The sequence below is a fragment of the Astatotilapia calliptera genome, chromosome 10 (genome assembly GCF_900246225.1).
Source record: "Astatotilapia calliptera chromosome 10, fAstCal1.2, whole genome shotgun sequence".
Classification (NCBI taxonomy): Eukaryota; Metazoa; Chordata; class Actinopteri; order Cichliformes; family Cichlidae; genus Astatotilapia; species Astatotilapia calliptera.
In genome coordinates this window covers 20,144,250-20,161,332 of record NC_039311.1, presented here as the reverse complement: position 1 = coordinate 20,161,332, position 17,083 = coordinate 20,144,250, and the positions used below count along the sequence as shown (strand labels likewise).

At 39.8% G+C, this 17,083-nt stretch overlaps 1 protein-coding gene across 4 annotated transcripts in view; it reads right to left on the bottom strand.

Moving 5' to 3' along the window:
* cpeb4b (cytoplasmic polyadenylation element binding protein 4b) overlaps nt 1-17,083 on the bottom strand; it is a 33,520-nt gene that overhangs the window by 15,696 nt on the left and 741 nt on the right. For 2 of the 4 annotated variants that reach the window (XM_026181227.1, XM_026181229.1), the window contains exons 2-4: nt 15,159-16,390; nt 12,534-12,602; nt 1,151-1,241 (exon numbers count right to left, since the gene is read on the bottom strand). In XM_026181227.1, coding sequence (XP_026037012.1) covers nt 1,151-1,241; nt 12,534-12,602; nt 15,159-16,343 — 1,345 coding nt within the window. In that variant the 5' untranslated portion in view covers nt 16,344-16,390. The remainder of the gene's footprint in view (nt 1-1,150; nt 1,242-12,533; nt 12,603-15,158; nt 16,391-17,083) is intronic. The other 2 variants (XM_026181230.1, XM_026181231.1) reach the window with 1 other exon arrangement.

Sequence of the window (17,083 nt, the reverse complement as noted above, 5' to 3'; positions counted from 1 at the left end):
CCACTGCCGTCAGCTCTGGCATAAGCCAGAATGCAACATAGTCTCACCCAGCTGCATTTGTCGCACCCAGAATAATCGCATATATGGATATGACAGAAAATGTAAAGAAGAAGAATAGAAGCCACAAGGAGAATTTTGTTTTTGTTTGTCTTGGTTTGTGTTTTTTATGATGAGTGGGAAGAAGAAAGAAGGAAAAGGAAGACAGAGGTGTGAGCTGACTGCTACACACTGTGGCCTTTCATAATATCGCCGATGATAGCACAAAAAGAAGACAAAGCCTCTACATGGCTGACCTGTGGAGGAGGTGAAACCTCTCTGCTAAAAACTGAGGCGTTAACTGATAAATTATTGTGTGTGAGCTGTTGTTCCTTTGTGCGGCCAAATAAGCTACAATCCATAACAAAGACAAGTGTTTAAAGGTAAAGCCTGCTTGCACATTAACATTTTTTTCCCCTCTTGTATTGCACACCTTATATGAGGAAAACTGCCAAATGCAAAATAACGAGTGTACTGCAAAGTGTTTGCATGTTATATTGTGAAACTCATTTTCAGCGAGATCAGTTGACATGCACTGAATAACTATTGCACACCAGCCATTTACTGGACAAATAATGACAAGATCAGTATCATAGTATGTGTGCCATCTGTGGGAAAATATGATGCATCTAAAGATAAAGGTCCATACAACTACCTCCAGCGCATCACAGGTTTTCTAAAAATACAGACATGCTAAATGGGAAGCATACACTTTCAGCATATACACTCATTTCCTGTACCGAATCCATAGTAAAAAAAGAAAATTCCCTGCCTATAGAATAGGGAAAAATGTATGGTTGCTGGAAGTTGTAGGCTGATGCTGGGAGACATCTGTCGCACCAAAAACCTCCTCGTTGGTCACAAACAGATTGAAACATATTGCCGCAACCAACACATTTCAAAAGGCGAAACCTTTATGCTGGAGACTCACTTTTTGCTAGCGACTGGTGGTTGTCAGACATTCACCAACCAGTGTCTAGGCCTGTGGCCTTCTATGAAAAAACAGCTCTGCTGTTAACGCAATGTCAAATTAAAAACAGAAAAAAGGAAGAAAAAAAAATGCTACTGGTCTGCTTAGTGTTTCATGATCTTGATTGACAACTGGCATCTTTACCTTTCAGACTGTCCTGCTCAGCTCTCATGATGTCAATCAGGGAGCTCTCCAGAGTGTTCATGTTGAAGCTGTCAAATGACCTGGTGCGCTCCTAAACAGAGGAGAGAAAAAAGAAACACTGTGTCACATTTTTAGCCTGCTTCAAAGACATGCAGTTAACACAACTATAAAAAGAAATGTGGTAACCAATGGTGTTAACTGTTAAAGCGGAGCAATGAAGAAATTGCCTTATTAATGCGACAATGACTTGGTTAATATCTAAGCTTGCCAAAGACTGTCTTGCCACAAGACAGACATGTTCACTCTTAACTTAGAAAATTTACACAATGGTGAAAACTTCCCGCAATACTTAAAGACTTTTGACCAAAAAGAGTTAAAAAAGGGGAACAGTCACATGCTTTCCTGTTTCTTCTCACCTCACTTGAGCTTGTTTCAAAGAAAAGACTTGACAGAAAGCTTTGTTTCTCTCAATGTGAGAGACTGTACAGGTACACATAGACTTAGTATTGGTTTAAATCGTTTTAAAAGTAAGAAATGAGAAATAAAAAAAGTTATAGCATTTTCTTGGCTCACGTTGTGTTCAGCTTTATTGTGTGGGTCCAGAAGGACTCATCCCAAAGTAGCTTAAAAATTATCTGTAGGTGTGTATCTACCAATGGGAAGAAGAATTAAATGTTGTTCTTTTCTTTTATTAAATCTAGCTTTTGCTCTCAGCAGTTGATTTCTCTCATCTTATAAGATGCTGTTATGTGCTTAATTACTATGTGTTTAATTCAACCCTAATTTCTTTTCTTGCATGTTTTTGTGTGCTTTTCCTGCTGTGCAACTTGCAAAGTAAACACAAGCAATAAACAGACTCGTTCAATGAGGCAACATAATGAAAGTCAAGAGAAAAACAAGCAGTCAAATGGAGCATGAGCCAAGCAAATTCCTGGGCAAAAGCTTCGTCACCTACAACAAGGGCATCCTTGGCATATCAGCCAGCCACACTGGATATAATTGTATGCACACACAAATACGTGTTAACACGCACACACCCATACGATGTGTATATACAAAATATTCTCACACTAAAAACATGTACCCATAAACAAACACACACACTCCAAGTGGCATGCTGATAAGGTTTCAGTGCAGACTCCACCTCAGCCAGACAAAATATGCAGTCTTTGTCAACAACTTCTAAAGAAAGTGATCAACTCTTTGGGTTTCCCTTCCTCTGAAAGAACCAAAAGTTAAATATGAAATAATTATTATTCGCATCTCGCTTTTCAATGTCTCATTGCTTCCTTCCTCCTCCTTCACCATTTTCCAAGCCATTCTCTAACAAATACCAACTTCAAAAGTAGAAATGCCTTAAAAAACCTTTTATATTCCTCATGCATGTGTCAGAGATCTCATACTTGACAAAGGCAGCAATTGTTCTAGCTAGAAGTTGTTGTTCATAGGCTGTACCCTATGACTAAAAAGTTTAGTCATGTTTATTCTCTCAAAACTTGGTCACGACTGAATATGCATGTCCTACTTTCAGTTTGGTATCTAGTCCATCGACTACTTGATTATTTAAGGGATTTTTTAAATGAGAAACAATCTCCAACTAATTTGTAGAGCGGCACTCAAAGAAAATCAACCGTTAGCATTTTGTGTAAATATGTAAAAACATAAAATAGATTATTACAATTTAACAAAAAAAAAAAAAAAAAAAAAAAAAAAAAAAGACAGGAGAAGGAATGGCTGCCTAACTACTAACTGTCATGCTTCTAAAATAACAATGCCAGAACACACCTGATGTGTTCAGGTTTAACGCTGTAAAAACATCCACTTCGAAGCAATTGAACCTGACAGGATGATTGACAGATCAGACTTCCAAACCATGTCAGCAACGCAGTGTTAAAATAACAAAAGCATCAGTGTGAAACAATGTGGTCTGTTTCTTTTTAAACCTAATCGGCGGACAGTTCAGATGAAATGTGGAAAACTCTAAATCCAAATTTAAAAACTATAAGCAAAGTAAGCAGTAAACTCATACAGTTCAGGTGTAGCAACAGTTCGAATGTTGGTCAGAAAACTTCTGCCTCGAGAAAAACGGAAGAGAAAAGTGTTAAATAACTGAAATAAAGCATGACACAGAAACAAGTTCACCGTTTCAGACAAAACAGAGAAAACATCCTGACAACAACACTACATAGTCAGCTCTGCCCTGGGCCTGACTGATAATGGGCAGAGAATTACCCATCATGTCACTAAGGCTGCATTATCAGTCACTCTTTAAATTTACTATGTTGTTTCTTCAGCAGCAGCTATGCAAAGATCTCTGTTGTTAAACCAGCAACCAATTCAAAGCCTAACGGCAAACTGCAGGCAGTGTCAGAAAAGACTAAGAAATGTTCATTGTCCTTTGTGTTACCATGCTAAAAGGCTCAGAAGAAACACACCTATCCAAGTGAACTACACTTCAAGGGTTGACTAGGAGGGCAACACACTTTTTCTCTTTTTCCTCATTAATCTACCGTCCGGTGTCTGGAGTTGTTCACCAAAATTCAATATCTACTATCTGATCGGCTTGAAGAGCGTGGTTGGGTATCTGGCACACTTGGCTGGTAAAACAGCCAAACTTCCCAGCTGTAGCCAAATTTCTTACCAGCATTTGAGCTGACTACAACAGAAACAACACTGTGGCAGAACACACCCAATGCACTAACTCTCTCTCCCTCAAAACAAATATCAACATGGGGATACAGGCCAGATTGTGTCCACCATTTTCTCATATCCGCTTCAGTATAATATGTGCACTTGCGCTATTGCCTAAGGACAAATAAGTCAAACACTCCAAGGCAAGGGAAGCAGAAACAGAGTCCAGGTTTGGTTTCTGCCTTAAGTATACAAGGGTAATGAGTATATTCCAACATGACGACAAATGCATACAAATAGGAAGCGGACAATGCTGTACGCATTTTTGGATTCGCACGCTTTGTGGCATCAGTTTATTTACCATCATATGTGGGCGGTGTAGTATGACAGGGTAATTCTATTATACTGTTTCTGGATAATACAAATTCATTTTGTGGCTGAGATGGACTCAGTATGGTGGACTTGAGGCCTGGCTGGTTCTCTGCAGTTGCTAAGCATTAGCCTGGAGAGTGATTAATCATCAGATTTCTGCATCTCACTCGCTCTCAACAACTGGCCAGCTGTCCAGCAAAGAGCTTATCCCTGACAGATTGCAAGCATGCACAAATGCACGCACATTAGCCACAAGCAAGAAAAATGACGGTTTATATGGTAGTTCTTGTAATCTATGAACACGGCCTAATGCATACACTTAAATTTGCATGCAGCCCATTCACACTGCAAAATCATCTCTTGCAGAAACGTGTAACCCTGAAGCAGTCTATTTGAAGCTGATAATGTAAACAGTGACAGTGCAGGGTTTTTTCCTTTTACTATGCATGATAGGTGTGAATTGTTGGTTGTATGCAGCAAGGCAACCTTACTCTACCAGGCCCGGTGCCATTTGCTGTTTGTTTGACACTGAATTAAAAACTATGCACCAAACTAATCATTTAAAAATTTTGGACTATTATCCAGAATAAGGATTATGGAACACACAAAAATGGGCTTATTATTTATTATTCCATTACAATTACCTCTCAGATAATTTGACTTTTTCAGCCAGTAATTCTTATCAATCTAAAATTAATAATCAATTCCTTTTTTTCCCCCTTTTCTTTCTTTTTTTGTTTAAATTGGGACCTATGCATTGTCTAAGAAGCTTATTTGAAATGCTTGACAAAAGCGTACTGGGTCACACATGATCAGAAATTGGTTCATCTGTCATTCAATCTATGGTTCATTAAATTATGATATGGGTTAGCTTTACAACCAGTGCATAAAGTGCTGCACACAGCACACACTAGTTGCTTAACACTGACTGAAAAAGTAGTCTAGGTAGATCTGGGCTTTGCCATTCTGGGCTCCCTGGTATATTTACACAGAGTCAATTCCAATCAATTTTAGACATCTATAAAAAACAATGTCTATTTTTGACAGGAGATATTTATTTGGACAGGAGAGCCTATCATCGGCTCCGTCTATAACAGAGACCACCGACAACACGCTGCCTTTAATATCATAAAAGCTCAAGTCAAGCATGTTTGGAAAAAAACAAAAAAGCAAACAAAACCAGGGCTGGGCCTGGCTACCACTGTGTGACTGCTCCCTCTAAACAGAATCTAATCTTTAGCAGCACCAAACTGAGCAACCTCCAACAGATTTTCATGGCATGTAGAGTCATCAAAGAATGATTAAATCCAACATGCTGTGGGTGATTAACTCTCAACATTAATCATCAATGTCATCTGGCTGTTAAGATAAAATGGAAGCTGTGGCAGGGTAAAGGGATGCACAACATAAAGGCAAAAAAAGAGTAACTAAATTACACACTGGTGATGTGTAATTTGTCAAGGCTGTAGAATTTGGAGGTTATTTAATAGTTCGCTTATATTCAATTGTCGGAAGGTTGAGCTTTTAATTACATCCCTGAGATTTGTAAAAGATAGAAAGGCCAAAGAAGGAAGGTAGATACAGCTGTTAAAGAAAGGGGAGAGCAAAAGTGAATAGTGAGGTAATTCATCATAAAAAGAGGAAAAATGTAGTACAGGAAAGGGAAACAAGTTGTTCTTTTGACGCTTGTGATTATTTAATTATCACAAAATAAATATAAAGTTGATAAAACTCATTCCATCCATGTTTTGACAGGCAACACAAAAGTCCAATGACAATGAGAATAGCAGAGTTTGAGCCATATCAGGTTAACGTGACCTGCAAAGCGTAGGAAGAGCAGCAGGTAGTGGCACATGCGCTAATGTCTGGGCTCCTGCAACCACGTACAGTAGAACGTCAGGAGTATGAGCAAGCTAAAGGACAAAATGACACCAGAAAATGTTAACGAAAACTCATGCATTACAGAGCACGACACCCCAGAGGACACAGTCCAAGGCTCAGAAGACTGGGACAGAACGGTTTGAATCAACAGAAAAGTATCGATGCCATTTTTAGTGATTTATTTTCCATTCTTAAATGTGGATCCATTTTATTTATTTGGAACTGACCAAAGAATTTAGACATTTGTTTGCGTTCTTCTGTCACAGAACTTTAACTGATTAGATTGTCACTTTGTTATATACCTATTTTGTTTTAAAATGCAGACCAGAAATAAATATTTAAATCAAAATCAACCTTACATCATCACAAGTAAAAAGTCAAAATTATATACTGATCGATAGACTGACATTAAAGAAAAGAATTGTGATAAAAAAAAATTAAAAAAATTCCACATTGCTCAGCTCTGGTGATTGTACTAAACAGTAATATTAACTACTCCCAGCTGCCAAAAACAACCAAATACACAGTGTTGTCTGAACAGTGTGTGCGTTTGGGTTTTAAAACAAGTGACAAAGGGAGGCGTTCAAGCAGTATTTGAACTGCTTGGGGATTAGATTAAAACAACTCACTTACTGTATGCATTCAGCAAAGCTACCTATAATAAGACACTAGGGCTGCTCAATTAATCGAATTTTAATCACGATTACGATCTGGGCTTTCAACGATCATTAAAAATGACTGAGCCGATTATTAGCCCCTCCCTAATTTATCCGCGACACCTTAAAGGCCGGTCCGTGAAAATATTGTCGGGCATAAACCGGTCCGTGGCGCAAAAAAGGTTGGAGACCGCTGATTAAGAGGACCCGAGGGAAGCTCGGAAAGCTAAGCAGAAGTTATTTGGAGAGTGACTGCCGTTGGTTGAAAAGAGAGTTAAAAAAAAAAAAAAAAAAAAAAACTTCAGTGGTGTTGCACACTATTTTATATTATTTTTTTAAAGTCATTGTTAACCCTTTAAAGCCGGTCAGAGCAGCACGCTCCGTTTTGCGTAACTATTTTTAAATCCCTGTAGAACCTGAACCGTGTAAGCTAGCGCAATAATTTGTTTTGCATATGAAACCGGAGGAGTTGTACTTACATCTGATGCCATCAGCTTGTCCTCGGTCACGGTTTCGTTCCACATATAGCTTTGCAAAAATTGCATAAAAAGCGCTTGCAGGAACAAAAACATAATATTCCAGAAACACGCTTTGCCGTTCCTATCAGCTGTTCGTAACACTTCCCACAGTGAAATGATGCACCTGCTGTTTTCTTTGCAAATCTGCATCATAGGATTGTTTTTTGTTTTTCCTGCAGTATATAAAAATTGCTGTATCTCCAAAAATAAAACTATGAAGACACTCAAAATAAATTTCCTGTTGTTGTAAACTATTTTTTGCAACTTTATTGTATTTAAAGTTTTGAGGGATAAGCCTCTTAAATTTCTCCAAGTAGAAATATATGTAAACAAAACAAAAGCGATTTTCAATTTTTTTTGTAGTTTATTGCAGTTTTTTGCAATTTATGTAATTACTATGGACTTAATGCATACATATTATTAAAATATGGGCTATAACAGTTGTATTGATGTATAGCAACTTGAAATGCTCCCACAAATGGCACTACAGCATGTAAAAAAATAATATAAGCTCTGGTGGACTTTGTTCTATAGTAGGTCTTAAAGGGTTAAATAAATATCGTCAAATAATCGTGATCTCAATTTCAGTGAAAATAATCGTGATTATCATTTTTGCCATAATCGAGCAGCCCTATAAGACACCTGAACATAAACTTTCCTTTGTCAACTCTTTTTTGTTATATCAAATTTTGCTGAACACATATTTCAGTGACTAATTAGGGCTTATGCACACACGTATACACAAGTGCCCTTTCTTCCTGTTGCAGAGCGTCTGTCAAGGGCGTAAGAAGGGCACAATGAGGCTGTATGAGCAGGAGAGTTATGTGCTTGCCGGTGCACCGCTCATTAGTTTAAAAAAAAAGAAAAAAAAAAGCAAGTTTTTTTTCTAATTTAACAACACTGTCACAAGGACCAGTGGTAATGGTTTTAACCTTGGGCTTCAAATGACCGAGAGAATTTGTCTGAAATGGCATGACAGTTTTCATGCAGAACATCACAGGTAGGCAAGGAAGGGTACCTGAAAGGCCTGAGGCTTATCTTTAAAGCAAATTTGTCAGTGTCAGCGTGATTGTGTACAGGAACCATAAGGTGTTGTGTTTAACACAGGAAAATGGGCAGGTCTACAGTTCAATTACCTGATACGTGAGTAGGGCTGCTCGATTATGGCAAAAATGATAATCACGATTATTTTCACTGAAATTGAGATCACGATTATTTGACGATATTTATTTAACCCTTTAAGACCTACTATAGAACAAAGTCCACCAGAGCTTATATTATTTTTTTACATGCTGTAGTGCCATTTGTGGGAGCATTTCAAGTTGCTATACATCAATACAACTGTTATAGCCCATATTTTAATAATATGTATGCATTAAGTCCATAGTAATTACATAAATTGCAAAAAACTGCAATAAACTACAAAAAAAATTGAAAATCGCTTTTGTTTTGTTTACATATATTTCTACTTGGAGAAATTTAAGAGGCTTATCCCTCAAAACTTTAAATACAATAAAGTTGCAAAAAATAGTTTACAACAACAGGAAATTTATTTTGAGTGTCTTCATAGTTTTATTTTGGAGATACAGCAATTTTTATATACTGCAGGAAAAACAAAAAACAATCCTATGATGCAAATTTGCAAAGAAAACAGCATGTGCATCATTTCACTGTGGGAAGTGTTACGAACAGCTGATAGGAACGGCAAAGCATGTTTCTGGAATATTATGTTTTTGTTCCTGCAAGCGCTTTTTATGCAATTTTTGCAAAGCTATATGTGGAACGAAACTGTGACCGAGGACAAGCTGATGGCATCAGATGTAAGTACAACTCCTCCGGTTTCATATGCAAAACAAATTATTGCGCTAGCTTACACGGTTCAGGTTCTACAGGGATTTAAAAATAGTTACGCAAAACGGAGCGTGCTGCTCTGACCGGCTTTAAAGGGTTAACAATGACTTTAAAAAAATAATATAAAATAGTGTGCAACACCACTGAAGTTTTTTTTTTTTTTAAACTCTCTTTTCAACCAACGGCAGTCACTCTCCAAATAACTTCTGCTTAGCTTTCCGAGCTTCCCTCGGGTCCTCTTAATCAGCAGTCTCCAACCTTTTTTGCGCCACGGACCGGTTTATGCCCGACAATATTTTCACGGAACGGCCTTTAAGGTGTCGCGAATAAATTAGGGAGGGGCTAATAATCGGCTCAGTCATTTTTAATGATCGTTGAAAGCCCAGATCGTAATCGTGATTAAAATTCGATTAATTGAGCAGCCCTATACGTGAGTATTCATACTCATATATACGTGTGTGTGCTTTGGGGTTAGGGAGTTAAAAATGTACTTTTGCCTTGTTTGAAATATATTATTAATACATCTGTGAAAAACCGCAGCAATAATTCTACCATTTCACCCCCAAAAAAGGGGTTGATCCATGCAAACCATTTGCCATTGCCACACCTGACATCCTAGTGATCCCACAAAAATATATCAGTTTAAGAATAAGCAGATCGCTCCAGGACACAAATGAGCTATGAACAAATAAAAATGAGCAGAAGAAAATTACTTATCGGAATAAATTCAGGCAATAATAAAATAACATTTAGCTTTGCTTACTTGCTAATCCAGAACTTATACTTCTGCTGTAAAGTGAAAGTTTTATTTCAGGAGTTCACAGTACATATATGAACGGATGTTCACACATACCTTTCTTATCTCTTCTCAACCGGAGTTTACAAACAATGTTTTCTGTCTGCCATTACCAGACATAATAAATAGCTGCATTTTACTCTCGGTTTTATCAGGCACAAAGCAACAGGCCTTGCTTTTTCAGCCACTTCCATGGCTTTGTTTGTCTAACTTTTTTACTGACAATTAACTCTGGACAGGATAGAGTTTACCCAACTGCACTTCCTCTAGTTCACACTCAATATTTTCTGCATCATATTTTCATTAAAGATTCAGATGTTAGCAGTTTTCACGCATGTACTGCCACCCTTGGCCTTTGTAGAATATAACCAACAAAGGTTCATGTAAATACTGAATATCATCTTTAGGCTCCTGAGCACCATCCGTCCAGTTATACATCCATCCATTTTCTTAATCTGATTCAGGATTGGGGGTGGGGTCTGAGGTCTGGAGACTCTCCCAACTGTCATGGTGTGAGAGGAGAGGTAGACCCTCGACAAGTCGCCAGTATATAGCAGCACTAACACAGAGACAGCCAATTAACCTAACATGGATGTCACTGGACTGTAGGAGGAAGATTTAGTATCTGGAGGCAAAAGGGAAACATGCAGACACAGGACCTTCTTGCTGAGAGGCGACAGCTCTAACCACTGTGCCGCCCACTCCAGAGCTACAGTATTTTCCAAACATGCATCCATTTTCTTAACCTCTTATCAAATTCAGGGTCACAGAAGAGCTGGAGCCCATGTAAGCTGACACAGGGCATCCAACTACAAATATTTAAAGCACAGGCTTATCGAGTAAAAACAAACGGCCTAATAGTCTAATATTCGTAACGCAAACCAGCTTACAACCCCGTGTACTGGTCATTTACAGGTCTGATTTTACATAAAAAGTAGCGTTGTTTTGGTTAAAGCGATATGTAAAACCACACTCTGCAAAGATTTTCTGGACATACACAGAGACAGTTTTAATAATGTGCCTTCAGATAACAGCATCATTATTTCTAAGCTGCACAAACAGTCAGGAGCGCTGTAACCAACAGTTACCCAGGTGGCTTACTGAGGCAATATCCTGTGCTGGCTTCTCTACCTCAGACCCTGCAGGTCTTGACCTGGTCACTGGCCAGATTTACCAGTCTGAAACCACTCAGTACACCTGACACAGCAGCAGGCTTCTGACCTTGAAATTCACGGGTGAAGAATTAGAGGACAAAGAAGGAAAGAATAACAGATAGAAGAAGAAGAAAATAAAGACTTCCCTGACATTTAAAAAGTACACATTTCTGGTCAAAGGTTATTTACTAAGTGAACTGTGTGCTAGCAGTTAGCAGCAGTGTGTCTGGATAGTTAACCACTGTAACATATCTGACTGGTTGCATACTATTGATTTATTGTGTTTATGTGCAGCGAGTTTATAGTGCAAAGGTCACAAAAGTACTGACTTACAGAAATCATCTATATTACATGTTTACGACATTAAAAATGCACAAAGAAGCAGATGTTGTGATGAAATAGGAGTTATTTCATCAAACACAGAAGACCTGAATAATGCCCAACTGATCCTTCATCTGTTGTGTGTGCTAAAACTCCAACAGTTGAGGCTTACAGGAGAAGGGATGTGACACAGGTCTGTTTAGTTCACAGTTACACAAACTACAGTGTTTCATTTACCAAATCCGGGAGTGCCTTGTGTAAGACAACTTGTGTAATCAGTCATCTGAACAATGCCTGATCTCAACAAACATTGACAAGAACCATTTTAAAAACAGTTTTAAAGAAAGCAAAACAAAGCCATCTTTCCCATAACTTCCTCTGGAGTATTTCTGTAGCTACGGGAGTAAATGGATAGGAAACTGCTTAAGGCAACTGATGAGACCGATGTGTCAATTTTCATGTCACATGTATATGCAAGCATGGATAATGAAAGCCAAACAACACTTGGATAGATGTATTTAAGAGTGAAATATACAGAGAAGGCACTGGCAATTAAATGTGACGCTTGGTTGGCTGTGCAGTAATTTAACAATGGTTTCTACAGTAACCACTTCACCACAACATCATGACCTACAGTACATGCTTACACCAAAATGAAACATTTCAAGATTCGGTTGTTTTGTGGTGGATCGAAACTGACAAAAAGAAAAAAGAGAAGAAAAACAACTGATGTGATTCAGAATTTGACAGACTTATAAGCAAATCCTCATTTACATGTAGTAAACTATCTCAGTTGGAACAAATCCTAATATCCACATGAAGTGCATATGAAGTGAATGTTCCAAAGCGGCTGCATTACACAATGCAACAAGCAGCACTGATACAGATCTGAGTGGAAGATGTAACTACGGGCAAAACAATACCGATCCACATCCACGCAAAGCGAGGCGAAAACAAATCTGCGTGAACTGATCGTGTCCGACTTGCCATTACGCCACCGTGCATATGCTTGAAAAGTACAGATTCACGAAGGAGATGTTCTTGAAGAAAAGAAGCAAAAGTGGAGATTGCGGCAGGTTTCAAAATGAGCTTGAGGACTATAAATATACACAGCAATTTCTTAACAGTCATTGTTATCCTTTGTTTGTTATTGAAACCTATATTTTAAATGTGTTGTTATTTTAAAAAAGGAGTTACACTTACATAATCAGTCCCTCTCCCTCTCTCAGACATGCACACCGACAGGGAGGCCATTCTACGCCCATCCTCCATCTGCCCTTGCAGTATCAAGGGGGCAAGAGGACAATGCTACTTTAGTTGATCTGATTCAACCACAAGGAAGAACAACATACTGCAGCTACAGGAAAGCTAGCTTAACTCTAACACCGGGATGTAACAGTCAGGCTTCTCAAAATTGTTGCAGAAACCCAAATCTGATCTACAGGCTGTTTGACACCAGTTGTAACGCCAGTTGTAATGCTTTTAACGCATTTAAATCTACAAAGCATGTTGGGAACTTCTTTCTCATTATACTTTTTCTGGTCTTTTTTTTTTTTTTTATTAAGCCAACAGCTTTTTTTGTACCATCCAACCATGCTAATCTGTAATTTTGTGCTCATGAAGACATAACAGCTGCGTATGTGCACCTCTGCACAAAGCAGGGAGGAGGATGGAGACAAAGTGAGACACAGGAGAGCCTCCCTCCTTCCAGCATGAGCCGAAAGTGATGCTTCTATAAGATCATTATAGTATTCTATCACTGATGACCCCGTTCACATATCACAACAAATGATTTTGCATACAGTAACTAATTAACTTAAGAGGACGGATATTAGCTGAACAGGTAATACAGAACTAGGTCACAACATTTGCCCAGTTATTTAATCAATTTAAGCTTTTTAAATCTTTTTGACATGTAAAAACTGTTAATAGAAGCAATAGGATGAAGTTATAAATTAGCTAACTACCTTGTTACAATTTTAGTTATCTTTTTTTAAACTACAATGCTAAATAAGTGAGCCACCATCCTTGTAATTATGCTGCCAGAAAACTAGCTAAAAGAGAGAGGATGTTCCTAATATTGTCCTCTTAAGGGAAGTCCACACAGCAAGTGTGGTGACAATCAGAGACCACAGAAGGTCACTGACATTTAGTGGCTTTAAGCAATGATGGGGTGGGAGCTAAAAAAGCTCATTTCAAACGTTGGATGAACTGTACCAACACCCTGTACAAGACAAATGAGGATGTCTTAACTGAATCATGCAAAGCTAGTCTAGTGGAGTCCAAGAATAAAAATATGGAACTGTAAATGAGAATAACAGGCCCCCTTTAAATAGTCTCCTCATCAAAGCAAACTGGAACAGGTCAGACACGAACCTGGGCCGCACAACTACCTACAGCAATTAGCTGTTAACAACATTAATCCTAAATAGCTACTGAGAAGCATGTGCTCCCTCTCTAATACATGTCAAGACATGTCCGCACAACCTTCTGGCTGCTGAGCCTGTGGAGTGTTGAGTCATTAACTGCTAATGGACAAGAAGAAAGGTCACAACAAGCATCACTTTTAACAGTTTTAAGTTACTTTGCATCTTTAGAGAATTTTGGATTCACTGGTAAAGAACGTGTCCAGGAAATCTGCAATCTATACGTTCAGTTATGATGTTGACAGGCTGCTGAATCTAAAAAGACATGCAGCCACCAGGACTATTTAACAGGATCTATTTTCATCCATGACGACGACTACGACTGACACCAACTTGCAGGGACTTTGTCACAACGTAAAAAAGTAAAGGATATGTAGGGTACTTAAAGAAACATTTCACTGGATAGGCCCAGATGGGTCTATAGCCACCTCTGTCTCTTTCCCCTCCTCCTTATAACGACCAGCACAATCAATCACGGGCTAGATCAATAGAATGAATTTATCTCCAGGCCCCTCTACCTCTTTCCATTACAGCTGGTTTCTACATGTGACAGTACAATTATTTAAGCAGTCTTCATTGTATGTGGACCCAGCTTTTAAAATGAATGAACAGGTTGGATTTTTTTTTTTATTAAGGGGTGGCCACCCATGCCATGACATACAGTAAGTGATTAATGTAACTCTAAATCTTATAAATCATCAGGCTCTCTTTTACACAGTGTAATAGGTCAAGAGCCTAATATATGCAAAGCATAAAGAACTGAGCAAGGTTCATGGATCTACAGTATCACCGTTTGTTGCTAATGGTTGTTTACGACTGGAACAAAAGCAATCTAACCATAATGTATTGTTATTCATCACTTAATGCAGATATAGTTTTTGACACTATTGTCTGTCGTTATACCCTCCATCGCCGTCTTCATTTTGTACCTCGCTCTCCCAGTCTCCCATTATAAAATCTTATCATTTTTTTTCTGTCCATGCCGTCTTCTCCCCCATTCCTATATGCGCCCCCCCCCCCAATTCACATGGCACACACCACTGCAGTGACAGAGCCACATTAGTCATCGCAAAGGACGCTCAGCTATAGAAGTACAGAGTCCAATAACAGGTTTAACACAGTAGCAAAAGCATCGTGTAAATCTGTGCCCTCCTGCTGTGTCTAAAAATAGAAGCTGTACCACATAATGCTATAATATTAATAGTTCACATAAATGACATCCTGCTGTTTAATAATTCAGGTGATGAGCAGCTACAACTGAAAAATATTCAGAACCAGACATATACGCTGGACATTCATGCTTAGTATACAACATAATTGGGAAGAAAAAGAGGACAATTCCATACAGTTAGTGAAAATTCCCACTCAACCATCTGAATAAACATCTTAGAGGCAAACTGACCTGAAAGGGGAAGATGTTATCGCTGCGGCCAACTCCATCATCCATCCAGGACTTGGGGTTAAAGCCTGCGGGACTGTTTCGAGGGTACTTCTGGGATGCCACATGGTTGTTAGGGAAGGTCTTCTTCAATGGGGAGATAGAGTTAATGGGAGTCATCCCGCCATTCAGCCCGCGTCGATAATCTCTGCCTTGAGATCCTCCCCAGCCGCCACCACTACCATATCCTCCTCCGGGACTCCAGGAAGTGGAGGAGCCGGGGGAGGGAGAGGGACTCTGGTAGCTGGCTGGACCCCAGGGAGACGGGGGCTTGTTCAGGCTGTTGGACAAATGCGGCAACTGGCTGAAAGCTGCATTCCTGTGTGGGAAGGGCGGTGGTGGGTGGGGAGAAGCTGGAGAACGCCGATGCTGCTGGTGTTGGCTGTGGGGGTGCTGGAAATGGGGATGAGGTGGGGGAGCCGGGTGGTGCTGGGACAAGGCAGCAGCTGGTCCGATCTGGGGGGAGAAGTTCCCACCAAACCCTGGACTGACGTGGTGTGAGAAGTTCTGGAACAGCAGAGGCCCGTTACTGGCAGACGCCGGGTTGAAAAAGCTGACATCCTCGTTGATGATTGTTGATGGCGCAGGTGGGATGGCGGGTGACCAGTTGTTAAAGCCAGAAAGCGATGACGAGGTTGTACTGGACTGAACTGGGCCCGTACCCCCGAGACCAGATGTCTCCTGGTAATCAAAGCCTGTCAGAACAGGTGACTCAAGACGGAGCTGCTTCTCTTTTCCATTACTGCTGTCAGATGTGCCATTCTCTGTCTTGCCTTCCTCGGACCTGGCTTTTTCCAATTCTGAAATTATCCCAACGCCACTTCCACCCTCTTGGTGACTCCCAGGAGACAACTGCTGCTTTTCTTGCGTTTCTTGCATTTCCTGTTGCTGCTGTGCTTTGGGTTTTTCTGGCCCCCCCAGGATTTCGTCTTGCACGCTGTTGTGGGTGGCGGAGGCAGGGAAGAGCCAGGGAGAGCCTCCCGTGGTGCCATTCCCTGCGGCTGTGGTGCTGTTTATGAAAGCGGCAGGGCTCTGCGACACATTTTGGTGATGATGAGGGGGCTGCAGATGCGGGTGGATTCGGACCGGGAATGCAGACTTGTTGCCAGTGTTGTTTTGAACTAGAACTCCAAACCCGTAATCCCCCATTTGTTTTCTCCCCCCACAGACAAGTGCTATCCCGTGATCGTTTGGTCCTATAGAGAGAAGAGCATACAAGCATGGCATGCACTGAGTTAGCAGTCACCCACTCACATTAACCAACAGATCAAGGGATTTAGAAAAAAAAAAAACAACGAAGTGAGGGGACACAGAGGCATGGAAATCTCTTTATGTGTAGGTTCTAAATGAGATCCTACACACATATAACATTCACTGTACTGTGGCTTTAGAGCTCATCCTTAAAAAAAAGCCAGCCAGTTAACGTTACATCTTTAGCTAATTATAACCCCGTGACGTTGCCAGATTGTCTACAGCTGAGCTGCTGGCAGCCACCAGTAAAGCCAGAACCACTGCTGTGTCGAGCATATAGTCTCCATTTGGGGACGTTTTACTAACGAAAACCAACTGACAGGCAACTAATTATCACCCAAGAAACGCACATTAGCACAAAATATCAACGAAGGCTGAAAATATTGACAAAAAACCAACAAAACCGTCAAAAATAAAACACTCGACCTTGTTTGACAGCTGTCAGCACCCTGGGAAGAGCCCACTATCAAAATTACGTTTATATTAATACGGCTTTTTTATCAGTCGGGCAAATTATTGTTAATTAATCGGTTTCACGCGTCGACGGAGAAGCAGTTTAAATCGTGGTTAGCTGACCAGCTAACTTTTCCATCCGTTGCTAACATTAGCTTGCTAGCTAACGACCGTTAGCACGAATG